Genomic DNA, 27992 nt, shown 5'->3' with positions numbered 1-27992 from the left:
GCTCCCTCCATTCCCCAAACTGCTATCCCCACTTTCTGCCCCAGATCTTCAGGAACTTCCAAACGAGAAGTTGACCACAATGGCAGTCATGTCTTCCTGTCCCCTCAGTTATTTCCTCCTTTTTCTGCTCTGGGAGTCCAAATGATGGAGACTTGCTGGCCCCCTCAAATGGGGAAGTTGACAGAGGAAAGAATGGGAATGGCCCACAGAAGGGGCCAAACAAATTTGCCCTATAACCCTAACCCTATAACAATTGTCAAAAAAAAGTCAGTTTTGAACAATAAATTATATTTAGGAAAAAAAACCGTGGTGTTCTAATTAGGGTTCGACACAAATAGATTGAACTGAATGCAGTGGGGTTTTTTTTTTTTTACAAAAATGATTTAAAATTAGAATTTGTCGACTGCCTTGAATCAGAGGGAAAAGCAAAGCATAATTTTTTTTATAGATGAAAGTGACAAATAAAGATGCCAGCTTTTTATATCACATCCTTCTTCCTTTGCAGAGGTCAGTGTGGCATACAGAGGGCTTCTGTAAGATTTTCTGTCTAGACACTGACAAGCTATGTCCCTGAGGTTGCTTCATGGTGTGTTCTCCAATTTAGAAACGTTTAAAGTGTAACCCCAGGCTTTAAACATGACTCTTGCTGCAAACCAAATTATGCCACTAGAATTACCAGGAGTGTTTCAAGGGATGCTTGCTTGTTTGAGACAGTAGCAGCATTGGAGGAGGAAGAACAGCTCAGGATTTTGTGCCTGTAGCAGGAGCTGGGGGAGGGGGAAGCAGACTACAACTCCCAGAAGCCTCTGCCCATAGAAGATGGTTGTCATGGAGATGGAGAGCAACAGTCCTGGAAAATAGAGAGCAAAAGGCAGGGAAGGTGAGCCATGGGGAAGTGCAAACTGAAGGGTGGGGTGCGGAGAGATGTGGACGCTGAAAGGGAGATATTAATCCATGTGAGCTATTGTTGGTATCGCTGTTCCCTACACAGGGAAGGAAGAAAAGCTATGTTCCAGTGCATATGTGATGTACACCCTTCCCCACTTCAGATTCTGAGTGTACTTTGCAGTTATTTTCCCAACACCAGCTGGAGGTACCAGCTGAAGGGCCAGCTGGGCTAAACATGAAAACACCAAAACAGACAAGCAACGGCTTTCTGCGTGCTCAAGGGATTTCCTAGGCATCAAGAAAAATGTGACTTTGTAAATTCATTAGAAGGGGGGGGGGGGAGGCAACAGCCAGAGGAAGACTGAAGCAGGAGGTGTTGAGAAAAGTTGAGAGTTAGCAAGCAGGGGCAGGGGAAGGGAAATTGACCTGCACAAGTCCCTCGGGGCTTATGGAGTTGTTGAGAAGGAGGTTTTGGAAGACGTTTGAAACCTGCCATTCCTCATAAGATCCCAGCGTTTCCCTAGATCTAATCATAAACTGGGTGACCTTTGTTAATCTGAAAGGAGCAAAGCACAGACAAGGAAGGGTTTCTGCATTGGACGGGACAGGGTTACCAACATTATTGAGGAACTTGGGTGCTGTGTGGTTTCCGGGCTGTATGGCCGTGTTCTAGCAGCATTCTCTCCTGACGTTTCGCCTGCATCTGTGGCTGGCATCTTCAGAGGATCCTCTGAAGATGCCAGCCCGGACTCTGGCTCAGGAAAAGAAAATACTACTTCATGCGTCCTTAACATCCCAACACAATCAATCCAGCCGATGAAAGCCTTCGACAATACATTATTGAGGAAATTCCTCAAGATTTGGGAGTGGAGCCTGAGAAGGTGAGCTTGGGGGTTGGGGGGAGGGCAGGAAGGACCTTGGTATGGTATAATGCCATAGAATCCAGCCCCCATCAATTTCTGTTTTCTCGAGATCTCCAAGCCCCATCTGGAGATTTGCAACCATACTGCAGGGGCTTCCCAGAGATGAGGGGAAAAGGAATTGCAAACTAACCCAAAAACAAAGAATATGCTCACCTCCAAACCCACCAGGATGAGGACCAGAGAACCTAGAATGTTGAGAGTCATTTAAAGGTTTGGGGGAGGTGGTGGGAGATGGGGCATTTGATCTGATCCAGGCTTTGAGAGTTTATAGCATACCAGAAAAGGAAATCTGTATGGAACGTTCCAAAAAGTTTATCCTCCCCATACCCATAACAATTTCCTGCCACCCTAGCTTGCCTCTTTGAATGATAACAGCTTTGTCTTTCTGATATAAAAATTATGTAGAACAAGAAAATAGGTGTTTGTTGTGGGTTTTCCAGGCTGTGTGATATACTTCCCTCTGTGATACACCTCTGAAGATGCCAGCCACAGATGCAGGCGAAACGTTAGGAACAAGATCTACCAGAACACGGCCCCACAGCCTGGAAAACCCACAACAACCAGTTGAATCCAGACATGAAAGCCTTTGACAATACAGGAAAATGGGTGATATAATAGTGTAATAGCTTGATTTTAATTATGTGCCTCTGGGTGTGTGAGTGTAGAAGCCCCAGATTGCCAGTCCTGGTCAAATGCCACAGAGAATCTAGCACAAAGGGAAAGCTAGATACTAGTGGTACTTTCCGGGAAGACCTAAACGGCCAAAAGAGGCCTGTACATTTCACCGACTTAACCTTCCTGCCTGTTTTTCATTCTTTCCCTCCCAAACAATCTCTGATAAGGAGAATCTTTGAGGCTCCACTGTCAGTGATTATCTTGGCTGAGTACAAAAAACAAACTCTTTGGTGGGCAGTTTGACCCGAAAGAAAATGCCTAGCTCACTGCTTATGGCTGCTGTTCATTGACATTTTGGGAATCTTGTCTCATAACATGTTGTTGGGGGAACAATGAGGGATAAGGCCAAGAAGATATGGAGAGGAAGTCTTCCTTCATATCAATCAGGATATGGAAATATTTCAAAGTCAGGATCGATTCGCTAACTGGATCTGCTCAGCCCCTCCCCTCTGCCATCCACAGAGCCGCATGGATGCCTTTTCCCTTCCACTACTGGCAGCTGCTCTGGATGGCAGTGATAGTTATGACTGTTTCTTCTTATGGCCCCCAGTTGCCACAGATTGGGAGAAAGAGCCATACTGCTGCTAAAAAGCCTAGTTGCAAGCAAGGCACCATTTTCCCACTGATCTCCTTTCTGTCATTATTGGCAGCCAGGAGGTAGCCCAGCCTAAGATCAGAGAGTGGCCCATTTCCAGGAATGCTTTCATGTTCCCAGGCCCCCTCCCATCATTTGCCCACCACTATGAAGAAGAGTTGTATTTATATCCCCCCTTTCTCTCCTGTAAGGAGATTCAAAGGGGCTTACAAACTCCTTTCCCTTCTCCCCTCACAACAAACACCCTGTGAGGTAGGTGGGGCTGAGAGAGCGCTGAAGAACTGTGACTAGCCCACGGTCACCCAGCCGGCATGTGTTGGAGTGCACAGGCTAATCTAGTTCACCAGATAAGCCTCCGCAGCTCAAGTGGCAGAGCGGGGAATCAAACCTGGTTCTCCAGGTTAGAACGCACCTGCTCTTAACCACTACACCACTCTGCCCCCTGCTTGTGTTAAATCTGTTCTAAAAGAAGTGTTATGGAATTGCCCAGTTCCCAGACCTGCAGCTTCCATCTATTTAAGTGGGAATCATGCAGGAGATGTTTCCTGGGGGTCATTCTGTTTTTCTTTCAACCGCCCTTTATTTTTACAGCTCCTTCCCACAGGTTTTCTAAACTGCTTGCGCGGATTGAAAGAGCAGAATGGAAAGCAAGGAAGAGAAGGATCAGAAAATACTGGAGAAATTGGAAGAAGAGGAGGGTGAGGAGGAGGAGGAAGAAGAATTTAGCTCCTTTAATATCAGCGATGAAGTCCGTGACTTGGAGAAACAATTGTCACAGATCCAAGTCCATGTTCCTGAAGTTGTCTAGTAAGTCATGCCATGTGTGTGCGTGCATGCTTGTATAATGGACACATAAGCCGTATCCCACCCCTTTCCCCAATTTAGTTGATATTTCGGAAGACCAGTCCAGTATTATCCACCTGGACATTTTATTCCATCTTGATTTTTCAGCAGGAATGCTTTGTGGAGAGAATTCATATGATGTCACCTTCAATTCATATAGTTTCTGAGTCCCTGCTGCCTCGCTACGATCTTGCCAAAACCTGATTTGGTACAACTTTGGGTGGGGGGGTGGGGGGAGAATTGCAGTCAATGCACCAGTATGGTGTAGTGGTTAAGAGCAAATGGATTCTAATCTGGAGAACCGGGTTTGATTCCCGAGTCCTCCACATAAGCGGCTGAGTCTTATCTGGGAACCAGATTTGTTTCCCCGTTCCTACGTTCCTACTGACTGACCTTGGGCTAGCGACAGTTCTTCGGAACTCTCTCAGCCCCACCTACCTCACAAGGTGTCTGTTGTGGGGAGAGGAAGGAAAGGAGATTGTAAGCCCCTTTGAGTCTCCTTACAGGAGAGAAAGGGGAGGGGGCATAATTCCAAACTCTTCTTCTTTCAAAGTCGTGTTGACAGGAAGGTGTGCATTTTTGGAGATCCCACTCACCATTTCCCTTGCCTTGGCCCCCATGGCTGTTCCCCTTAGCAAAGAGATTTTTAAAAGATGCTTAGGTTACTATAGTTTTCACATTACAATGATGTTGTGAGGCCAGAACCCATGTCCGGCCTACGCAGCTGTCTTGAGAAAAGATAGGTTAGAAACAAACTCCCCAAAAAGCATCAGACATCAGAAACAAACAGACCGTTTTATAGAACAGAATATAGAAGGTGACAGAAGATGAACCCCTCTGGGTGTTCTCGAAAGAGAGACACACCCACCATAGGAAAGACCTTAGTCTTTATAGATACAAAGAATACATACGTCATACAATCATACCTGTAAACGTACATAATCCATACCCCTTTCATGTGCTATAAGCATGAACCTTAAAATCCCATTGGATGATTCTGTCTCCTTGTCACATTAAGACAACCTCTATTCTACGTGTCACATTCCTTCTGTTACACAAACACTGCATGCTGTTTGCTCACGTCCCTCTGCCCATATTCAAACGGCTGCAATAAAACTAACTTCTGCCTTTTCTGGTTTCCAAGTATAACCTGTTTTCCTACTTTTCTAAATTTGCTCCTGAAGAGAGAGATACCTCCCCAGGGCATGCAGGTTTTTACCTACATTCTTCCCTTTTCCCAGTTTGAAATGATTTTACTTTAACAGATTATACAAACATTGATTCTAACAATTATACCATTCGGTTCTAATACAATAGAATTATAGTAAAATACAAGTACATATGAATCTCTCATTATCATTTCTGTGTTCATTTAACAATATATAAAGAAACACTTTTTAATTAATTAATCACATTCATTTTTATTTTAACCTCTGATCTCTTTTATTTCCTTAGGCATCCCATATAGCCTAAGCTGGCTCTAGGATTATACAAAATTATAAAGGCTGTCTTCTTTTGGGTGCTGTGTGGTTTTCCGGGCTGTATGGCCGTGTTCTAGCAGCATTCTCTCCTGAGCGTTTAAGCCTATGCATCTGTGGCTGGCATCTTCAGAGGATCTGGTATGTTGGGAAAGCAAGTTGGAGTATATATCTGTTTGGAGTGTCCAGGGTGGAGTGGGGAAACCTTGCCTGTGAGTAACAAAGGCTGACGAAAACCAGGTCAATAGTTGAGGGGCATCCCTGAATAGAAGTATGAGTAACAATAATGAAGACTATAGCCTGGGGTAAGTAACCCTGTGAATAGCTAGGGTCACTGGTGGGAGCATCTGAATATAGAAGTATCTTGGCCTTTGTTTCTTTTGTCTATGGTCATCCTGTGTTTGTGTGGAGCTGGTTTGACACAGTCTTGACCCTAGTATTTTTCAACACTGGCAGCCAAGTTCTGTTCATTTTCATAGTTTCTTCCTTTCCCTGTTAAAATTGTTCCATGTGCTTATAGTTTCAATTGCTTCTCTCTGTGTAGTCTGGCGTGAGTGGCTTTCCAGAGTGGTCCAGAAATAAGAAGTATCTTGGCCTTTGTTTCTGCTTTTGTCTATGGTCATCCTAATGTCACAATACTGTGTGTGGAGCTGGTTTGACGACAGGTCTTGACCCTAGTATTTTTCCAACACTGGCAGCCAGGTTCACCAGTTCATTTTTTTCATGGTTTCTTCCTTCCTGTTTAAAATTGTCCATGTGCTTATGGATTTCAATTGCTTCTCTGTGTAGTCCCTGGCCGTGGTGGCTTTCAGGACCACTCTGAAAAGCCACTAAGTCCCTGAAGTAAGCAATTAATCCATAAACATGGTTGCTGGAAAGAGAAAAAAATATGTGAGTACAACTTTACCAATGAAAAAAATACTAGGAGTCGTGAAAGGCTAATCAAGGACCTCAACTCTTAGATGTTTCCATGAACTGTCTTCAAAAAAAACAAAACCAAATCAGGCTCTATTCAGATCTCCACCAGTGACAACACTTGCTATCTGCAGGGTTACTCCCAGGCTATAGTCTTCATTGTTACTCATACTTCTAATTCAGATGCCCTCAAGCTAATGACCTGAACAGTTGCCGCCTTTGTTGCCTCACAGGCGAAGGTTTCATCCCCACCCACCCTGGACACTCCAACAGATATATACTCCACTTGCTTTCCCAACATCAGATCCTCTGAAGATGCCAGCCACAGATGCAGGCGAAACGTCAGGAGAGAATGCTGCTAGAACACGGCCATACAGCCCGGAAACCACACAGCACCCAAGTGATTCCGGCCGTGAAAGCCTTCGACAATATATGTCTTCTGTCACGTTGGCACTTTAGTGACAAGATCTTAAAGATATTTATCTTTGCTTGCCTGCATAATCACTGACAAGCTTCTAACATGCAGTTTGACCATCTGCTAACATGCAGTCTCTGTTAGAGGCTACTGGTCTCTATACAGAAACCCCATTTTGATTCTTAGAAATCTTTGGTTCATGCAAAATCCATATTCCTTGATCAAATATAATTTGTAGGCATTCGGCCCAGTTCCCACAATGTATTGCTATTATCTTCTAGTTCTCAGCTTTTATTTCAAAGGGAAAAATAAGTGTGTAGCCCTTTTCATTGTGGAGGTTTAAGGGGAAAGGTGCAGGCTTGCACAGTTCAGTAGTCTACCTGTGGCTTCACCGGTGGCGGGGGAGAGAAAAGAGCAGTTTGGCGCTGCTAAAAGTGAAAGGCTGTTTAGGTTTCTTTTAAGGTGATGGCCTCTTTACAGTTTGCATGACATATCTACAATATGTTGTTCAATGTGTTCCACTGGTCATTTTTTTCTGGTCTTTCTTGATACATGTTTTCTCTGCCTTCTGGGTTTGTTTGTTTTTAAAGGGAACCTTACATTTATATGTAATATTTTTCATCTTACAAAAATTGCAAACCATTTTTAAAATGTTTGCAAAGCTTCTCCAGAACTGTGGGTGTGTCCTTGTGACATTACAGGCATCAGCCAATCAGTACTCAGTTTTTCAAATCTTGCCTTACAGAGAGGAAAGGGCACTTTTGTAATGAATGACACATCGAAAACTGCCCTGCTGCTTTTCAGATGTTATGTATCTCTACCCACGATCATTTAGTCTCCTTCTCTCCCATCCCCATTCTTCTTTCGGTATCTAGTGAATTTGACTGGAGTTCCATCGACACCTCCAATTTGCCACTGTCATACAGGACGAATTCTCCCAAGGAGCAGTTGTTACTGCAGGTGGCTGATAATTTCTGTCGGCAGTACGTGCACCTTTGCCCAGACCGGGAGCCGCTTTTCCTGCATCCTGTGAATGAATGCAATGTGGAAGTAAGTTGAGGGGCCGTTGATGACGCACGGAACTTTCTCTCTGGCCTTATACCACTGGAGCTGGATTTAATTGGAAGCATGCTCTATGGAGGAAAAGAAAGACTCCCCAAAATTTGAGTTCACCTCCCAGAACCCTCTGTAGCCCTGATGCTCCCTATGCCCCTGGGGGAAGACCTCCTGCCTTCTCTACCACAGTAGAGAAGAACCAATGGAAATGGCAAATGCGGATCCTTCTGAGTGGACCCTCAGGGACAAAGGAAGGCCCACAGCCAAACGCAGGGGAACACATCCCACACTCTGGTCTTCTGCAGAGGAAGAGCCCTTCTGTAGTTCCTGGCAGGATTCAGGTCCCAACTCTGGCACAGGAAGGGTCTCAGCTTTCTATCTCATCCTATCTAAGCCTTCCAACCTGACCTGTGCTAAGTCCTGGGTGATTCCTTGGAGCGAGGCTCCAGTTCGTGGTCTCTGCTATGCATCAGAGACCCCATGTCCTTCCCATTGGTTGACCAATTAGAAAAGGGAATGTCCTTACTTTGTCTGCCCAGGCACACAGAGAGAGGGCCAGGTAGAGAAAGGGATACCCTGGCTTATCTTCAGAGGTAGAGAGAGGGGGCCAAGTAGAGAAGGCCTAGGCTCCTTCCACTCATGCAAAATAATGCACTTTAAATCCACTTTCACAATTGTTTGCAAGTGGATTTTGCTATTCTGTACAGCTTCAAAGTGCACTGAAAATGTATTGAAAGTGTATTATTTTGCATGCGCGGAAGGGGCCTTATATTCCCAGACTCAGAGAGAGAGAACGAGCCAGGTAGAGAAGGGAACGTCCCCGGCTGTTATTATTTTTTGGATTCTTTATCTCTGGACCAACACAACCACCGATTTTTGACAGATTTGTTTTGTGTTTAAAGCTCTCTCTGCTGAAGGCCAAAGACCTTCCATAACATACTCAGGAAAGCCAACACTATTGTATTTCAGAAATTTGTGAGTACTACAGTCCGGCCAACCCTACTCCCCTACTCTGAGTTGTATGACTGGGATAGCTGTGCTCGTTTTGTGTCTGACTATCTAACTATGGAGCCCCTTCCGTCCCCTATTGCACCGGTAAGATAAAGCGTCTTCTGAATCTCCTTCCTTTATTCCTCTTTTGTGGCCCGTTTAAGGGCCAAATTAAACATAGGCCTTTTAAAAAAGTTGGTCCAGGTCCTGATGGGAATTGTTGTCCATGAACATCTGGAGTGCCAGAGTTGGACACCTCTGAATAGACAAACAGAGGCTGAATCCCCATTTGGATGAAGCAAAAATGACCTTTGGCCAATCAGCTGGCGTAATCTTCTTCACTTGCAGGGTTGCAGAGTTTGTGGGTCTAGGTTCCGATTCACTCTTGAATTCCAGTGCGGCATAGTGGTTAACGTGTGGACTACGACTGGGGAGACCCAAGGTCAAATCCCTGCTATGGAGCTTGCTGTGTGGCCTTGGGCCAATTGCTTGTGCTTAGCCTAACCTACACCAGAAGATTGTTGTGAGAATAACATGAGGGAGGAGAGACCCAGGCATGCCTTTCTGAGGCCTCTTCCGCACATGCAGAATACTGCCCTTTCAATCCACTTTCTTTTTAAAAATATATATTTTTATTTTATAATACAACTTATAATACAACATTTCTCCAATTCGTTAACCTATATTCATATTTAAACACATTACATTATTACCTCTTTACAGTGAGAAGAAAAAGAGACTATAGAAAGTGTGAGGAAAAGAAAAAAGATGTGAAGGGAGAGAAAAAGAAGAAAGAAGAAAGTGCATAAATTATACAATAATCCATTCTTTTAGTAAAGGGGAAAAAACACAAAATTTCTTATTTAAATATTCAACATTGCTTTTGTGGACTTTCAATCCACTTTCAGTGCACTTTGCAGCTGGATTTTACTTGTTCTTTGCAGCTCTGCAGAATAGCAAGATTCACTTGCAAACAATTATGAAAGTGGATTGAAAGTGCATTATTCTGCATGTGCGGAAGAGGTATGAGACCATAGGAGGAACAGCAGAGTAGAAAATAACAGTCTCTGCTGTGCATCAGCTTTTCTGTCCTGTCCTACCCAAAGCATTTATTTACCGTTATCAGGACATAAGAGTGATCTGTGAAATGAGCCACGGGTCCAGTCCAACATGGGGGTTCTAACATTCTGATCCCCCAGTTCTTTCTTGGCAAAGTGAACTGAGAAGGATTCAGGACAGCTGGATGGGAAAGGGCGAATATAACGGAATCATTTGTCCTTGTGTAGCCCAGTTACCTGTATTCCCCAACCACGATCCTGCGATACCAGAGAGGGAACTGCTTTGATTTCAGCAACCTTCTGTGTTCTCTGCTCATTGGCGCGGGTTACGACACCTACTGCGTGAACGGCTATGCCACCCGGGAGATATGCATGATGGATGAGACCAAGGAGGAGTGCCCGCTATTGCAAAAGGCAGAAGAGGTGAGAGGGGAGGTATCAGCGTTGGAACAGAAAAGGGAAGAAAGGTTTTGAATGGCCAGCAGTGGCGTAGCATCAAGGGGATGAGGGGGTGTGCAATGCACCAGGGGTGCGCCCCTGTGGGGGCATGGCAACGGCATTCCAGGGCCGTTGCAGGGTGGGATGGGGCGTTGCAGGGAGGACGGGGTGTGGCAAGGGTGCAGGGCGCAAGCGTGCACCGGGCGCAGTTCCCCCTCGCTCTGCCCGTGATGGCTAGACTTCATGGACTTTCCTACCCTTTACCTTGAAGTTCAGGGAAAATTCCTCTACTCGATCCTTTTACTTTCTCAGCAAATGACAGGTGGGCCCATTAGGGGATAATAAAGGCCTGCTGCCAATAGGGGGAAGCAAAGACCTGCTTTTTCTCCTGTTGAGCAAACTAAGACAGTGGTGGAATAGTCACCTGTGACTGACTCCCAAAATTAAGTCATTGTCCCAGAACAGTAGATGTCTGATGTACATATGTTTTAGTGTTCAAATGACATCAGTATTTTATAGGAGCATCTGCAGGAGAGCTGCTCCCTTGTTTGCAGTTGCTTTTCAACTTGGGCACAGTCTTTGGGCTGAGGGGGAAGGATTTCTGAGGGGCACTCTGACTGCACCCCTCCCTTCCAGCTGTTTATCCTCATAGTTATTCCTCTGGTTCACAGCTGGAAACTTGGAGCATAATTCTGTGGTGCCCACAAGAGATTGTGTGCACTTTTGGGAGGTGTGTATGTGTGTGTGATTGACTGAGAAGTTATACCACCACCAGATGCTGCTGGGCTCTGAGGTAGATGAATGGTGTCCCACTCACCAAGCCTCAGCAACCCCGTCCTGTGTCTTCTAGCATCGAGGAGGCTTTGAGGCACAGTGGAAGTGGCTTCCTTTCTGCCTTGTGGTTTCAGGTCCAGGTTGAAGCTGTAGAAAAGAAGCTGAAGAAGTATGCGGTCAAGCCCTTGAAGGACCTGCAGAGCAAATTTGAGCTGCAGCAGGCAGCCAAGGAGGTAGCAAAAGAGCAGGCAGCTGAGAAGAAGCGCAAAGAAGAGGAAGAAAAGACTGTGGTGAGCAAGTATTTGTTCATTCTCCTGTATCCATCTATCTGTCCATCCATCTTTTTCAGGGGTATCAAACTTGAGGCTTGGGAGCCAGACCCAGCTCCTTGAGGGAGCTTGTCAGGGCCACGAGCTGAGGCAACCCCCCCCCGCTCCCAATCTGGCCTGGCAAGGAGGAGCAAGGGGAGGAGTCACCTCAGCTGACAAACGGGCCTGATAAGCCCTCTCAATGCAGCCCGCCCCCCTGCTGCAGGCTCACCAGTCCAGGTACCACAAAGGAGAAAGACACAAAAGACACAAAGGGAAAGACACAAAGGGAAAATTACATCAAACATTAAAAGGGGGAAGAAGAAGAGTTTGAATTTGTACCCCACCTTTCTCTCCTGTAAGGAGACTCAGGGTGGCTTACAAGCTCCTTTCCCTCCCTCTCCCCACAACAGACACCTTGTGAGGCAGGGGGGCTGAGAGAGTTCTGAGAGAACTGTGACTAGCCCAAGGTCACACAGCAGGAATGTTGGAGTCCGGAAACACATGTGGTTCACCAGATAAGCCTCCGCCACTCAGGTGGAGGAATGAGGAACCAAACCCGGTTCTCCAGATTAGAATCCACCTGCTCTTAACCACTACACCACACTGGCTCTCAAAGTGACTGTGGGATGGTTCTGTAATCTTAGGGAATTGGTTTCAGCGGGCTTAAAGCAAGTAACTCTGCACAGGATGATACTGTGAGATTGTTTACCAGGAAAGTACCTCTGTCGCCCAGATTTTGATTTTTCAATCCAAAAATTGAAACTGGAGATTGTAAGTAAAAATACCTGCTCTCCATTGACTATGAGTTTTTATTAATCATTATTTCTAAACAGCCATGAGACCCTTGAAAGGAATGGGAATGAGCACGCAGGAGTATTTCAGCCACTGATTTTGTGCTCCTGCCTTTCTCTGTGCTGCAGGAAATTGAAAAGCCCAAACCAGATTCTCTCTATGGCTTGCGGGTCCACGCCTGGGTTCTGGTACTTTCAGGCAAGCGTGAGGTGCCAGAGAGCTTCTATATCGACCCTTTTACAGCAAAAAGCTACGACACCAAAGATGATAATTTCCTTGGCATTGAAAGTGTCTGGAACCACCGGAACTACTGGATCAATATGCAGGACTGTTGGAACGGCTGCAAGGTACTTCCTGTGAATGGCTGTGAGGTACCATCTTTGAATATGTTAATAAAAGGGTGAGTGGCCCCTTTTTTCAGAGTGTGCATGGTAGCCTCAGATTAAGCTGTTGCACAAGGGGAAAAGAAGGAGATGATACCCATGTATGGCACCCTGCAACAGAAGAGAGATAGTGGGCGGATAGATAGGGAGGTGACATGCAGAATAATGCACTTTCAATCCACTTTCACAATTGTTTGCAAGTGGCTTTTGCTAATCCACACTGTAAAATCGAGCTGCAAAGTGCATTGAAAGTGGATTGAAAGTGCATTATTCTGCACGTGTGGAAGGGGCCTTCCTGCTGCAAGATCCAAATTTATTCCAGGATACTTTCAGGAAGAGGCGTAGTGCCCTCTGCTTACCTGTGGTCAAATGAAATGATCTTGCAGCCCCCACCCCCAATTCCATGTATTTGACTGCTGATCTGGTTCCATTCCTGGCTGATACCTTGTAGGATCTCGAGTTTGACCTTGGTGACCCAGTGCGATGGGAGTTCATGCTGCTGGGCACCGACAAGCCTCTGCTGTCACTGCCAGAAATGGAGGAGGATGAGGAAGCGGAAGATGAAGTGGAAGAGCTGGTAAGTCATCACACCCTCTTTCTCCCTGAACATATGAAGCTGCATCAGAACAAATCAGAACAATGAGGCATCAAGGTCATTTTCGTCTGCTCAGGCTGGCAGTGCCTCTCCACTGGCTTCGTTTATTCTTAGGCCCCTTCCGCACATGCAGAATAGTGCACTTTCAATCCACTCTCACAATTGTTTGCAAGTGGATTTTGCTGTTCCGCATAGTAAAATCCAGCTGCAAAGTGCATTGAAAGTGGATTGAAAGGGCATCATTCTGCTTGTGCCGAAGGGGCCTCTGTGATGTTTGACGCTTGAGGAAGCAAGCATTATTTCTAAAGTCATTATTTATAAAGTGTTTTTCAAAGCCAGACAGTTAAAAAAGATCATATTTGCTGCTACAAGCATAGCATCACTTCTTAGCATCCTAATGTGTCCTTTCTCCGAGTCTCAACAGAATAAGGAAGAGGAATCCAAGGCCTTCGACATGCCAGCATCTTGGGTTGAACCAATCCAAATAACTTCAAAAGGTATCCCCCCCCCCCAATATTTTAACCTATTATGGAGTGGCTAACCTGTGAATCAGGAGCCGAATGTGGCTCCCAGGCATTTCAGGTGAACTACTGAGCAATTTAAGCAAAAGGCCATTTGAGACTGAGATTTTCTCAGCCTCTCTATATTCTATACTTGGGGCTTGTGGGGTGGGCTAGGGGGAGATTTCCTTGGCACCTCAAGGAAAGTGGACTCCTCAGGGCTCATAAGTTGGGGAAGAAAAGAAGTACTAGGCCTGCCTGGAAAGAGATAGAGTGGGAAATGGGCAAACCCTGCCTGCTAAATGAGAAATTGCAGTACCACTCTTGGCCATTGGAAGTGGTGGTGCTACAGAGCATTGTGTTTATGTTTTGGTGTGGATGAAGCAGCATCCTCTTTAGAAGCTAATAGAGACTCCTACATAAGCAAGAGACACAGGAATACTGGTACAGGACTTTATATACACATGTGTGTTTGTGTGATATGTACAATAAAATGCTGTTGAAAACATTGTTTGACAGAGGTGGAATAGCAGGTTCATAGCTCAGAGATATAGCATTTACTTTGCAATTCCAGGCATTTCCAGTTAAATGGATCTAGTAGCATGTGCTGTGAAAAACCTTTACCTGAAACCCTGGAGAATTGCTGTCAATCAGAATAGACAAAACTGACCTAAATAGACCAAAAGAATTGTGCACACAAAAGCTTATACCAAGAATAAAACTTTGTTGGTCTTACAGCTTATACCAAGAATAAAACTTTGCTTACAGGTACCACAGGACTCAAACCTCCTCCTCCTCCTCCTCCTCCTTCTTTACTACCTCCCTGAATAGATCTGAATAGACTCAATATAAGGCAGTTTCTTGTGAAAGCTTCCTTTTGTGTTGATTTAAACTTAAGAAATCCAAGTTAGAATATTTGCACCATCACAAAACTCTACAGTATATCCAATCAAGGGTAATTCTGTTTCTGGTCTGCAGAATTTGAGATGCGGTGTCCCCAAGGCAAAAAGGAGATTTTGTACAAGAACGCCAAGCTGGAAAAATGGGCCCCTTACCTGAACAAGAACGGGCTGATCAGCCGTCTCACTCTCTATGAGGATACAGATTGTGAGCACCCTGATAAGATACTTTGAGCACTCTGGGCAAGTGAAACAGTGGCAACTACTTTTATTCAAGCAGATTGGGTTGCAGTGTGGATAGGAAAATGCAGGTTTATTTAATTTACTAAAAACACATTTATTCCCCACCTTTCCTCTTGGCTCAAGGTGATTTACAGGTAACTGTTAAAACATTACAGATTAAAACCAGGTAAAATCCCCAAACATTTCCCTTCCCACTTAAGGATGCCTGCTGTCCACACCCCATTAAAAGCCCTGCAAACAAACAAACAAACAAACAAACAAACAAACAAACAAACAAACAAACAAACAAACAAACAAACAAACAAACAAACAAACAAACAAACAAACAAACAAACAAACAAACAAACAAACCTTGAGGTGCCTCTTGAAGACATCTAGTGAGAGGGGTGGGTGGGTTCCCTCACCTTTTCAGGCAACCTATTGCACAATATGAATTTTGAGATGAAAAAGGCCTGGGCTCTGGTGGATGCCAGGTGGAGCTCTTTGAATGGGGGAACAGCCAGCAGGTGGCAGCCCGAAGATCATAACTGGAATACAGGGGAGGAGACAGTCCTTCAAATATGTGGGTCCCAGGCCATGGAGGGCTTTGAAGGTTATAACCCAACCCACATCTGCTAACAGTTCCTCTCCGTGTCCTATCAGGCCTGTCATTCCCACCTCACACACACACACCAGTGGGCTTATTAATGACATCGCTGATGGCTATTGTGTATTGAGAGCCAGTGTGGTGTAGTGGTTAAGAGCAGGTGGATTCTAATTTGGAGAACCGGGTTTGATTCCCCACTCCTCCACTTGAGTGGCGGAGGCTTATCTGGTGAACTAGATGTGCTTCCGTGCTCCTACATTCCTGCTGGGTGACCTTGGGCTAGTCACGGTTCTTTGGCACTCTCTCAGCCCCACCTACCTCACAAGGTGTCTGTTGTGGGGAAAGGAAGGAAAAGGAGTTTGTAAGCCACCTTGAGTCTCTTTACAGGCAAGAAAGCTGGGATATAAATCCAAACTCTTCTTCTTCTTCTTCTTTGGGATCAATTGTAACCCTTAAATCATAGAAGCACTGAAAATAGATGTATAGGATAGTTCTGGGAAGGATGATCACCCTTAACAATGGCATAAATTGTTGTCCAGCAAGGTGCTTAGGGCATTTATATGACCATGTATATTATCAGGGCAGCAATGAAGGTGCTTTCAGGGAAACATATCACACTTTTCTCAGGTGTATTGTAAAATATAAAGGCGTCCTTAGGTGGGAAAATGCAACACCCCTGGAGTCAGAAGTCCGGCTGTGAGGGTAGATGTGAGTGTGATAAATAGTCCTTTAGTCGGCAAGAGCGGGTTCGCTGCTGATGACCTGTATCTAACAGTAAGACCCTGAGACTAAACATTCCCCTCTTCCCTCTTCCCCCAAGTTTCCAAAGTGCTGGAGGTGAAGGAATTGTTCAAGAACCGAGAGGACAAGATGGAGAGGAGAGAGCTGAAGAAGCAAACAGAAGTGACGACAGAATACTTCGCGCCTGGACACGTGCAGAGCCTCAAAGGTACCAGAGCCCTTCACAGAGTTATTACACCTGGTCATTAGGGGAGGGGGAGGTGCTATGTGGGACAGTGAAGCTGTCAGGCTCTGGGCCCAACCTGTGAACTTGGTCACAGCCATACATGATTTGCTTGTATTTTTTTCCCTCTTCCCATGTGTGCTGTTCCAACTTTGGGCCAGATTGTGACAGGGTTGCCAAGTTCCCCATGGGATTTCAAGATCCAGGTTGGGACATCAATGGGGCACAAGGCCAGATATCCCGCTCTCCAAAGCTGCCATTTTTTCCAGGGGAACTGATCTCTGTAGTCTGGAGATGAACTGTATGGGGAATCTCCAGGTCCCGCCTGGAGGCTGGCATCCCTAGGTTGTGATGTGGGAGCAGAAGGAGATTTAGCAGCAGTGGTGTAGTGGTTAAGAGCTGATGTACTCTGTTCTGGAGGAACCAGGTTTGATTCCCCGCTCTGCCGCCTGAGCTGTGGAGGCTTATCTGGGGAATTCAGAGTAGCCTGTGCACTCCAACACATGCCAGCTGAGTGACCTTGGGCTAGCCACAGTTCTTCTGAGCTCTCTCAGCCCCACCTACCTCACAGGGTGTTTGTTGTGGGGGAGAAAGGGAAAGGAGATTGTCAGTCCCTTTGAGTCTCCTTACAGGAGAGAAAGGGGGGATATAAATCCAAACTCCTCCTCCTCCTCCTCCTCCTCCCCCTCCTCCTCCTCCCCCTCCTCCTCCTCCTCCTCCTTCTCCTTCTATGCTGTTACTCTGAACTGAAATAGTCCGGGGAAGGAATCATTTTACCTGTTGTGGAAGGCAGTATGATCGTGCAACCTGCCAAATGCCTCTCACCCCATCCCCCATTCTTTTTGTTCAGGGGAAGAACAGTGGGTGGAGGACTGAGGCTCATACCCCACAGTACCCTGTTCGTTCTTCTTTGTGGAAATTGACCTTTATTCGTCAATTCCTCCAATTCTCTGAGATTTTGGCGGGCGCTTGCCAAGACTTCACCAGGGCATCTCAAGACTTCACTGGGGCATCTCTCTGATTTCTCAGTGCACACCTACAAGACGATGGAGCCTGAGACGGAGCGCACCATGGAGTTCTACAGTGAGACACGAGTGGATGGCCTTCAGAAACGTGTTGAAACGGCTTTGGACATGATAGAATATTTTGAAGGGCGGTCAGATTTCCTGTGCTACCGGCACACTGAATTTGGCAAACGAGTGAAGAAACCTACCAACAACGCGCAGGTCAACACAGAATCCAACGCTCGACCAATTGTGGTACGTTGGTTTGGAAATTAAACTACAAAGTCAGAAGATCCCACCTCAAGTCTTCGTCCTGGCCGAGAACTTACTGAATAACATCAAACCAGCTTCTCTCTCTCTGTGTCTCAATCCTGTCTTCAGCAGACAAAACCTTTACTGGGTTATCATTAAGGATTGCAACCAGATGATATATGTAAAGCACTTTCAAATATAATAATTCTAACTCATTATTATAGCTAAAGGAGAAGGATATGTCAAGGCTGGCTTTCTCTTCATCTTTAATTTCTCGTCCATCTCTCTATAGATTATTCACACATTAACAAGTCTTCATGAGGACTGTGGCAAATGGAGTGGGGGGGGAGAGCGTCATCTTTCCGCACACACTGGTTTCCCAATGTGAAATAGCCCTGGGGAAGCACCATTACACTGTATCTGTGTGTAGCCATCAAGACCACAACATACTCATAGCTACTTCATGACTGACAGTTAGACTCACTCTTTCCATTCACCATGGTTCCCTGCTCCAACCTCCTAGTGGCTGGTGAGTAGTCTGTCTTGCCTTGCTAGCCTGAGACTGGTTCTTAAGCCTTCCTGGCCCTCCTCCTTGATTGCAGCCTGGTTGAGGCTATGCTGATCACACCCAACTCTCTGAGGCTGCTGAAGACTGCTGATTGCAGCTTGGCTAGGGCTGTGCTGCCTCTACCCTGTTTCCTGGAACTGCTGAGGCTTGCTCTTGCAGCGCACGCTCTTCTGCCATTTCTCTGTTGTCCCTTCTTGCTACTGGCTTCCCGGAGGTCCCTGCTCCTTGTGGTAAGTCCAGAGTGGCAGTTGTGGAGTACTCCAGGATCCATAGGTGGGCATTTGTGATAAACAGGTGGGGTATAACAGGCTGCCAGGTGCTGGGAGGTGGCCCCATCCTTCGACATCAATGTTGAAAACTGCATGAAAGCATGAAGCCCGTTCTGATATGTTTTTAAAAGTTAGTCCTGGTGAGAACATGTGGCTAAGAGTAGAGTTAGTCCCCCATGACCTGACACAGGGAACATGTATTTTGGTCCGAAGCACAAGAAAAACAGAAGATGGAAATACACTGCCTTTCTGAAGGATATGCCCATGTTTTGACCCTGCTGCTTATTTTACTTTTTATTTTCAAACTCTTAGTTTCTTCAGCCCAGAATCCTGGTCCAGCTTCATTAGCTCACCTTTTCTTTCCCTTACCTCCACACCCCAACACTTCTCTAGACAATCACAGAGAGATTCAACAGGAATCCAGAGAAACCAGCAGATGAAGACGTGGCTGAACGCATCTTTTTGATGTCAAAGGAAAAAATCTTCCTGACCTATCACTACAAGGAGAATTACATCACTGCCTCAAAGAGGGAGTTCAACAAACGGTCAGACGTGGACAACTCTGGGAGTAAGGTCATCATGACCCGAGATATGTGCATCAGCTATCAGGTACAAAGAGCCCCTTGCCTTGGGAGGCATGAACATGAGGCAACCAAGGGAAGGATTTGGGAAGGTTGTGGTGGGTTTTCCGGGCTGTGTGGCCCAGAAAACCCACCACAACCAGTTGAATCCAGCCGTGAAAGCCTTCGACGATTTGGGAAGGCTTTTCAGGGAATGATTAGCTGCGTCTCACTGGATAACCCTGGCCAGTCACTGTCCTCACAAGGTTGTTGTGAGAACAAAATGGAGGAGGGAAGAACAACATGTTTCACTTCAAGGATGGGATGAAAAATGCATTACAATATTCTAAATCAATGAACTTTTCATAGATGAACCAGACATTGTTTGCAAAACTTCAATGAACGTGTCCCTGTTTGGTACTGCAAAGATTGTCTGAAGTGGAGCAGGAGCAGCAGTGGCGTAGGAGGTTAAGAGCTCATGTATCTAATCTGGAGGAACTGGGTTTGATTCCCAGCTCTGCCGCCTGAGCTGTGGAGGCTTATCTGTGGAATTCAGATTAGCCTGTGCACTCCCACACACGCCAGCTGGGTGACCTTGGGCTAGTCACAGCTTCTCGGAGCTCTCTCAGCCCCACCTACCTCACAGGGTGTTTGTTGTGAGGGGGGAAGGGCAAGGAGATTGTCAGCCCCTTTGAGTCTCCTGCAGGAGAGAAAGGGGGGATATAAATCCAAACTCTTCTTCTCTTCTCTTCTGAAGTGTGGATAACTTTGCAGTTCACAGATTCTTCCTTTTAAAATGTGTTGTTGTAAGAATATGAGCCAGGAAACCCCCAGTTTGGCTCTTGTCAGCCATCAACTCACTAGACATCCTCAGATAAAAAACTGAGACTCAACCCCGCCCAACTGTCCATAATATAAGGATAGTCACACAGATTTACTGTGATGACCACTCTTACTTCTTTACAAATAAACCCAGCAAAATAATGTTTATTCCTTTCTTTATCTAATGTTGCTGCCACCAGGAATTTAATTCCAAACTCTTATACTTTCTCCTGAAACAGTGTGTCTGAGTTTTAAAGCAGCTTTGAAAGGCTATGCAGTCCTGAGGAAATTACTAGTGTGGGATTCCAGGTTAATTTCAATCAAATAAGATTTTATTTATATGCGTTCTTTGGCTTAAATGTTTCAAGGATAATTTACAATAAATGAAACAACAGAGGCGGTAGCTTCTGCTGAGGCGAATTTCGCATTACATCAATCCTCTCCTTTACATCTCTGAGATCATATTCGGGTTTGACTTCTTTTCATGGGAATCCACTGAACTGGAAGCACATGGCAGGAACTCACGTGCAGATCACTGTCGTGCGACAGGAAGAGGAGGCTCAAGGATCTCTGGACGCAGCCATGTTTTTAAAAAGCAAACCTCTCCCACACTGAGTAATCATGTTTTACTGTCCTGCTGCTCCTCTAGAGGCAGGAGTTGTGGCACCCCTTTTCTCTGTGTATGCGCGAGAGCAGCAACTCCTTATAAACAGCAGCAGCAGCAGCAGCAGCAGCAGAGTTTTAGAGGCATTATGCTGGAGCTCATAACGCAGCAGGAGGGACTATACCACCCACCTGTGCTTCCCAACCCTATGGGTTCAAGATCACTGATCTAGGCATTAACAGTTGCTCTACCAGTCCGTCCTGAAGGACTCGACATGTCTGGATGCACAAGAGTGATCTTTGAGATTTTGGGACCTTGGGCAAAAAATCCAGAATGGGACTGCAGAAGCACTGCCTTCCCTGGCGCCTCTCTGCCCCTTAACCCGCCACTGCCCCCCCAGCCCGACATAAGAACATAAGAACAAGCCAGCTGGATCAGACCAGAGTCCATCTAGTCCAGCTCTCTGCTACTCGCAGTGGCCCACCAGGTGCCTTTGGGAGCTCACATGCAGGAGGTGAAAGCAATGGCCTTCTGCGGCTGTTGCTCCCGAAAGCACCCTGGTCTGTTAAGGCATTTTGCAATCTCAGATCAAAAAGTTCAAGATTGGTAGCCATAAATCGACTTCTCCTCCATAAATCTGTCCAAGCCCCTTTTAAAGCTATCCAGGTTAGTGGCCATCATCACCTCCTGTGGCAGCATATTCCAAACACCAATCACACGTTGCGTGAAGACGTGTTTCCTTTTATTAGTCCTAATTCTTCCCCCCAGCATTTTCAATGAATGCCCCCTGGTTCTAGTATTGTGAGAAAGAGAGAAAAATTTCTCTCTGTCAACATTTTCTACCCCATGCATAATTTTATAGACTTCAATCATATCCCCCCTCAGCTGTCTCCTCTCCAAACTAAAGAGTCCCAAACGCTGCAGCCTCTCCTCATAGGGAAGGTGCTCCAGTCCCTCAATCATCCTTGTTGCCCTTCTCTGCACTTTTTCTATCTCCTCAATATCCTTTTTGAGATGCGATGCGACCAGAACTGGACACAGTACTCCAAGTGCTTGCGTCGCACTCATAGCTGCTTTATATAAGGGGCATGACAATCTTTTGCAGTTTTATTTTCTCCTCTCAATTCCTCTTCCTAATGAGTCCCCAGCATAGAGTTTGCCTTTTTTTCACAGCTGCTGCCATGGATTGAGTTGACATTCCCATGGAACTATCAACTAAGACGCCCAAATCCCTTTCCTGGTCTGTGACTGATAGCACTGACCCTTGTAGCTCATATGTGAAGTTTGGATTTTTTGCCCCTATGTGCATCACTTTGCATTTTGCGACATTGAACTGCATTTGCCATTTCTTAGCCCACTCACCTAATTTATCAAGGTCCGCTTGGAGCTCTTCGCAATCCTTTGTGGTTCTCACCACCCTACATAATTTGGTATCATCTGCAAACTTGGCCACCACGCTACCCACCCCTACTTCCAGGTCATTTATGAATAGGTTAAAGAGCACTGGTCCCAAAACGGATCCTTGGGGGACACCACTCCCTACATCTCTCCATTGTGAGAACTTCCCATTTACACCCACTCTTTGCTTCCTGATTCTCAACCAGTTTTCAATCCATAGGAGGACTTCCCCTCTTATTCCTTGATTGCTGAGTTTTCTCAATAATCTCTGGTGAGGACCCCCACTGCTCCTATCCCTTGCCACTGGGGTCTAAATAAAGGCACCTCTCACCCCCTGTGGGTGTTCAGGAGCCCCTTCTGCCACCAGAATCTTGTGCCTGGGCCTTGGGCAGGTCAGGGGGAAGGAGCCATCACTCCCCAGTTGGCTGTGTGAACCCCTGAAAAGGCTTGAGGTCAGAATCTACTCCCCCCAGCCGCTGCCCCTGTTACCCATCACCTAAGATCGCCCCTGTGGGGGTCCTGTTCTTCACTGGTGTGTTTCTCTTCAGGCAGGGTTAACAGAAAAAGACGAGAAGTTGTTTCATCTGTACGAAATGATGCTGAACTTAATTGAAGAGGAGAAGCTATCTCGGCACCAAGTCTGGGAATCTGAGATAGAGGTAACTGGGAAACTTCAGGGGCAGAAGATTCTAGGTTTACAGTGCCACCTTAGGCAGTTACACCCTCCTAAGACCCCTGACTTCTGTCATCTTAGAAGGGCAGGGGCAGAACGAGGGGGAACTCCACCTGGGGCATGTGTGCGCCCTGAGCCCCTGCTACAGTGCTGTCTGCCCCCAGCCTGGAACGCCCCCAGAACGCCATGCCCCAGCCACACTGCGCGCCTTGGGTGTTGTGCCCCACCCAGCCTGTTGGCGCGACACCTCTCTAGAAGGGCATAACTCTTCGTGGAATGGTGCCGTTAAACTGCTCCCATTGAAAGGGTCTCCAGTCTTCAGACTGGAAAGGGCTCCTTGCTGAGGCCATGCAAATTCATTTCTGGTCAGGACAGGCAGTTCAGAACTTGGTACATCAGTAGCCTGAATTGGTATAAGATAGCTTCCCAGATCTCTTGGTGATGATCCGAACCAGAGCAGGTGGGAACTTCCCTGAATATGCAAACTATGGCCATTTTATAACCAGGCGGCATGCTTGCTGCTCCCCTCCTCTGGCCTGAGGAGACTTCCGCCAATTTACATGATGACCTTTCCTCATTAGGCAGGAGGAAGAGTAAATGCTATGGCTCCTCTGCCTTTGCGGAGATGTGACAGGAAAAAGGAGAGAAGAAGAGAAGAAGAGTTTGGATTTATATCCCCCCTTTCTCTCCTGCAGGAGACTCAAAGGGGCTGACAATCTCCTTGCCCTTCCCCCCTCACAACAAACACCCTGTGAGGTAGGTGGGGCTGAGAGAGCTCCGAAGAACTGTGACTAGCCCAAGGTCACCCAGCTGGCGTGTGTGGGAGTGTACAGGCTAATCTGAATTCCCCAGATAAGCCTCCACAGCTCAGGCGGCAGAGCGGAGAATCAAACCCGGTTCCTCCAAATTAGATACACGAGCTCTTAACCTCCTACGCCACTGCTGGAATTGGTGGCAGCAGCAACAGCAAATGGCCCAGACTCATGCCTGAAAGGCAGAGGCGTAACAAGGGGGAAAAGCGCCCGGTGCACTAGTGCATCCTCCGCCCCCGTCTTGCCCCAGAATGCCCTCACCACACCCCCACAGGGATGCACCCCTGGTGCGTTGCACCCCCACCTCACCCCCTTGGAGCTACGCCTCTGCTGAAAGGGCCATGCCAGCCATTCAGCTCTGTTCTAACTTTTCCATCTTGCCCAAGGTTCTGGATATTTTGAGGATCCGAGAGGAAGAAGTTGCAGCCAGCAAGTTGACTGTATCCATTTACGATACGGAGAGGAATGAGAAGAGCAGAGAACAGAGAGAATTAATGGTAGGTGAATGGGTCATCTTGAATTGCAAGTACATAGTGTTTGAGCACCCGTCCTCTGGGCCTGCTTGCAGTTAAAAATCACACACACACACCCCTTTCCTAAGAATCCCTGTAATTATAGCAGAAAGCAAAGGGAATACCTGTGGGAATCCCAGCACTTGACCAAATTGCCGTTCCCAGGATTCAGGGGATTAGTGTCCAAGTTAGTAGTGCATTATATCCTGCAGCAATCTAATCAAGATGTTACTAGTAGGGCATGCACTACAATGGCAAGATCCTTTCTCCAACTTAGTGTCACAACTGAGAAAGCCCTGTGTCAGGTTACCACCCATCTGGCTTCAGATGGTAGAGGGGTAGCTGAAGCAGGGCCTCCAAAGATTATCAGAGTGTACGAGACGATTCCTGTGGGGAGAAGGCAGGTCTTAAGGTATGTTGTTCCCAGGCCATTCAGGTCTTTAAAGGTCCATATCAGCACCATGAATTCAGCCTGGAAGCAAATTGAAAACCAGACTGGAATATGATCCCCCTCTAAAGTTTTCAAGAAACCAACAGAGGTGAATTGCCAGTTCCTTCCTCTGCATTCTCTGTTATTCTTTGGTGATTTTATCCTCCAAAGGGATGTCCCATCTGGATACCCTTGACAGTCCAGGGAGTGTATCTAAGGCTGCTGTTTCCCTGCAGGAACGCCTGTTGCAGGAGGAGCGTCTACGGCAGGTGGAGCAAGATCTGGACTACCTGGCCCCTTACCTGATCCAGATGGGTGGAGTCGAGAAGATGCCCAGGTGGATGGTGATGCGCCTCAAGGAAGACTGCCTGACCGATTTCAAGCACCACCTCGTCGACAAGGCCAACCTCATCCAAGCCCGTTTCGAGAAGGTACCTCGGCCACTCTCCTCACTGCCCCTTGGCAGAGAGGCAGAAGAGGACTGAAGCAAAGACTGCCTTGGCTGGTGGTCCTTCTTTTTCTTCTGGGTGTTATCCGGTGGTCTGAATGCTTTCCTTTTGTCCTCCTTCCCTGATCTATCCTCTGCCTTTCCATCCTCGCACAGGAAACCCAGGAGCTTCAGAAGAAGCAGCAGTGGTACCAGCAGAACCAGCTCAACATGACCTTGGAGGATGAGGATGCCTACTTAAGCTTCTGCTCTGAAGCCATGTTCCGCATTCGCATCTTGGAGAACCGCCTCAATAGGTACTGCAAAAAGGTCTCATCCCTAAGCTCCCCCGGGCAAGAAATTCTTGGGTGTTCCACTCTAGGGTTGCCAGCCCCCTAGGTCTGGTAACCTCTTGCCCAGAAGCGTACCAGGGGTAAATGGCGCCCAGAGACAAATTGTCTCCTGGACGCCCCCAGGCTCTGCCGCCCCCACTTTGCCCCCCGCCCCCTAGCTCCATCCCCTGATGCCCCAGGCTCCACGTCCACTGTCCTAGACCCCGCCCATGTCACCATGGACATGGGCAAGGTCTAGGGCAGTGGTGGCGAACTTTTGGCACTCCAGATGTTAAGGACTACAATTCCCATCAGCCCCTGCCAGCAAGGCCAATTGGCAGGGGCTGATGGGAATTGTAGTCCATAACATCTGGAGTGCCAAAGGTTCGCCACCACGGGTCTAGGGTGCCCACCTCCCCCCCAACAGACTCCCCCTTCTGGATGGTGTCATGCGAAAACGATGAGACAGCAGGACTTCCTGGTCACATGGGGGGCCGATTTTGCACCCCCCACGTGACTAAAAGAGTGGCGCCCGGGGACAAGGGGTACCCCTTGTCCCTAGGCAGATACGCCACTGCTCTTGCCCCTGCCTGTCATTTCCCAGTGGTGTTTGGAGTGGCAAAAGTACAAAACTTTAAAACATGGTTGTATTCTTTCCAGGGAGAATCCAGGAGTGACAGCAGCCCTGTCTAGGAATCATTGAGATTTCTGTCTTTGAATGGCTGCCTAGGAATTCCTGTGTAGGAATTTCCAGTAATGCCTAGAGCTGTGGTGGCAAACCTTTGGCACTCCAGATGTTATGGACTACAATTCCCATCAGCCCTTGCCAGCATGGCCAATTGGCCATGCTGACAGGGGCTGATGGGAATTGTAGTCCATAACATCTGGAGTGCCAAAAGTTCGCCACCACTGGCCTAGAGAGACATGACACCACTTGTGGGTTTTCCTGGAGATGGCATCATGCTAGTGTCACTGCCCTGTTATGTCCCCACCAGTTTCCCATTGGTTGCCACACCTGGTAACCTTACATCAGCCACACAACCCTTGCTCACCATCTCAACTTTTTAGTTATTTTAGCTTACAAACAGTGCTGTTTCAAGCAATGCCATTGTCTTCAATGTGCTTGGAAGAGTGTAATTCTGGCATTTGAGTGGCATTGCAAGTTCCTTAGAACTTTAGGAAAGTTTTTAAAGCCTGTCTGCGTGTATATAAAGTGCCATCAACTTGCAACTGAGCTATAGGCAACCCCTCTAGGGTTTTCAAGAGACCAACAGAGGTGAATTGCCAATTCCTTCCTCTGCATTCTCTGTTATTCTTTGGTGATTTTATACCACTTCAATTGACATGGTTTCCTCCAAAGAATCCTGGGAAATATATTCTATGGTGGATTCCACACAGCATATTTATAACGAGTTGCAATTGTTGTAAATGAACCCGTTTCCCCTTTTTATGTTCACATGTGTGCCATTTATCCGTTCCAGAAGCAATTTGAGCTCACAAAAACTATTTGGGCTGTTTTAGTCCCTTATTTTTTTTTCCTACAATGCATGCATAGCTTTGAAGGCATACAGAAATTCATCCTTTCTGCTTGGCGGTTCCTTCTCTTCCACGGTCTGATTGGACATGTCCAGTGCTCCCTGTCTTCTTCTCTTTCATTGGTTGTCATGGCGGGGTTGAGTCATACATATCAAAATCTTCCTCCTCCTATTTCTCCAGTATATAAATGTGTTACTGCAAATCTGTGGTCATAATTGCTGCCACAGGAAGAAAACATGCTTGGGGGACTTTGTAAAATGGCGAGTGGTGAGAAAATCAGCCTACGTTGTGCTGGGCAAACTGTACAAAATGGCGGGTGGGCAGAATCATCCTGAAATGGCGGGCAACGGCAGAAACAAAAGTTAAAGAGTGGAAGGGAAGGAGAAAATTGATTGGCAGGTGGGAAAAATAAAATGTCTCCTGCCTGCTGTGTTCGCATGGGAGTGTCTTCAAGCTGGGTTTTTGAAAAAAGACCCTTGTTCAGCAATTTTTAAAAGCCCAGGTTGAGAGAAATAGAACGTGCTGAAGTTGTTTCGGGGAAGAGAGCCACATTAAATTCTTCCCCAAAATGTTTTTTATAACATGCTCCGCTGTGTGGAATTCACCTGTGATGTACTAGGAATGTTCTGTTTAAAAATCTCATCTTCATGGAACTATAGTTCCCGGGAAACATTTCTGAGGGAAGAGAGTGACTGCTGAACCATTTTGAGGCCAAAGGGGTACTGTTGCCTTAATTTACTTTTTTTCCCCTTCCCCAGGCACAAGGAGAGAGCCCCCCTGAAATATATAGCACTGGAAGAGAAACTATGCAAGGATCCTCGCTTGACCGAGTATTTCAGATTTTAAATTTGATTTACTCTATGCCCCGATGTCAGTGGGAGTCACCTCTGGAAACTTCAGTGAACATCTTTCAGAAAACAATGCAAGTTACAGGGATCCATTTTGTTATTTTTTTGCATATTATTAGCCTGTTTTTTCTCAAAAGAAATATGGGGGTCTTCAGGAAACAACTGACATCTATTTTCACATTTCAAATTTTGGTCAAGTCTGCATATTACATACACAGGGGGATAACTAGAGTGGTATGGATGGTTCACCAAGGGAAGGGACCCCTTTGGGTGAATCAACAAAATGCACAGGAGAAGTGTGCCCACGGAAACACCCCCCCCACGCACAGCTTGTCTACTCTAGTATGCGCCATCCTAAGCAGAGTTACTACCTTTCTAAGTCCATTGGCTTCAGTGGAACTTAAAAGGGGGGCAACTCTGCTTGGAACAGCATTGCATACGATCCCTTCCCACAAACTGGGCTCCTGTTATGAGTGACTTCATGTCCTGTGTGCTTCATATCTGTTTCCTATGGCAGATTTGACCCTAATAAATATTCTTTCTGCATCTTTTGTTTTGTGTTATTTCTCCCCTGTTCCCTGCCTCTGTACTACAAACATCTTTCAGTATCTCAGGTGCATGACC

At 46.5% G+C, this 27992-nt stretch overlaps 1 protein-coding gene across 2 annotated transcripts; it reads left to right on the top strand.

The window, feature by feature from the left end:
- The first annotated feature begins 731 nt into the window (after positions 1–731).
- On the top strand, positions 732–27914 carry DRC7 (dynein regulatory complex subunit 7). 2 transcript variants are annotated; one of them, XM_048515795.1, is made up of 18 exons: positions 732–880; positions 3673–3888; positions 7608–7782; positions 8758–8883; positions 10065–10259; positions 11183–11338; positions 12280–12498; positions 12986–13111; positions 13554–13626; positions 14608–14736; positions 16178–16306; positions 17351–17580; positions 18808–19023; positions 22347–22457; positions 23670–23780; positions 24462–24656; positions 24830–24969; positions 27279–27914. In XM_048515795.1, the coding sequence occupies exons 2-18, from the start codon at positions 3722–3724 to the stop codon at positions 27364–27366; spliced, it is 2586 nt and encodes an 861-aa protein (XP_048371752.1). In that variant the 5' UTR covers positions 732–880; positions 3673–3721; the 3' UTR covers positions 27367–27914. The 2 variants fall into 2 exon arrangements, with proteins under 2 accessions (XP_048371752.1, XP_048371753.1); XM_048515796.1 differs by lacking the exon at positions 22347–22457.
- Positions 27915–27992: the final 78 nt, after the last annotated feature.

The sequence above is a fragment of the Sphaerodactylus townsendi genome, linkage group LG14, assembly GCF_021028975.2.
Source record: "Sphaerodactylus townsendi isolate TG3544 linkage group LG14, MPM_Stown_v2.3, whole genome shotgun sequence".
NCBI lineage: Eukaryota > Metazoa > Chordata > Lepidosauria > Squamata > Sphaerodactylidae > Sphaerodactylus > Sphaerodactylus townsendi.
The sequence above is the reverse complement of the archived record's forward strand: the minus strand, read 5'-3'. Positions and strand labels throughout refer to the sequence as shown.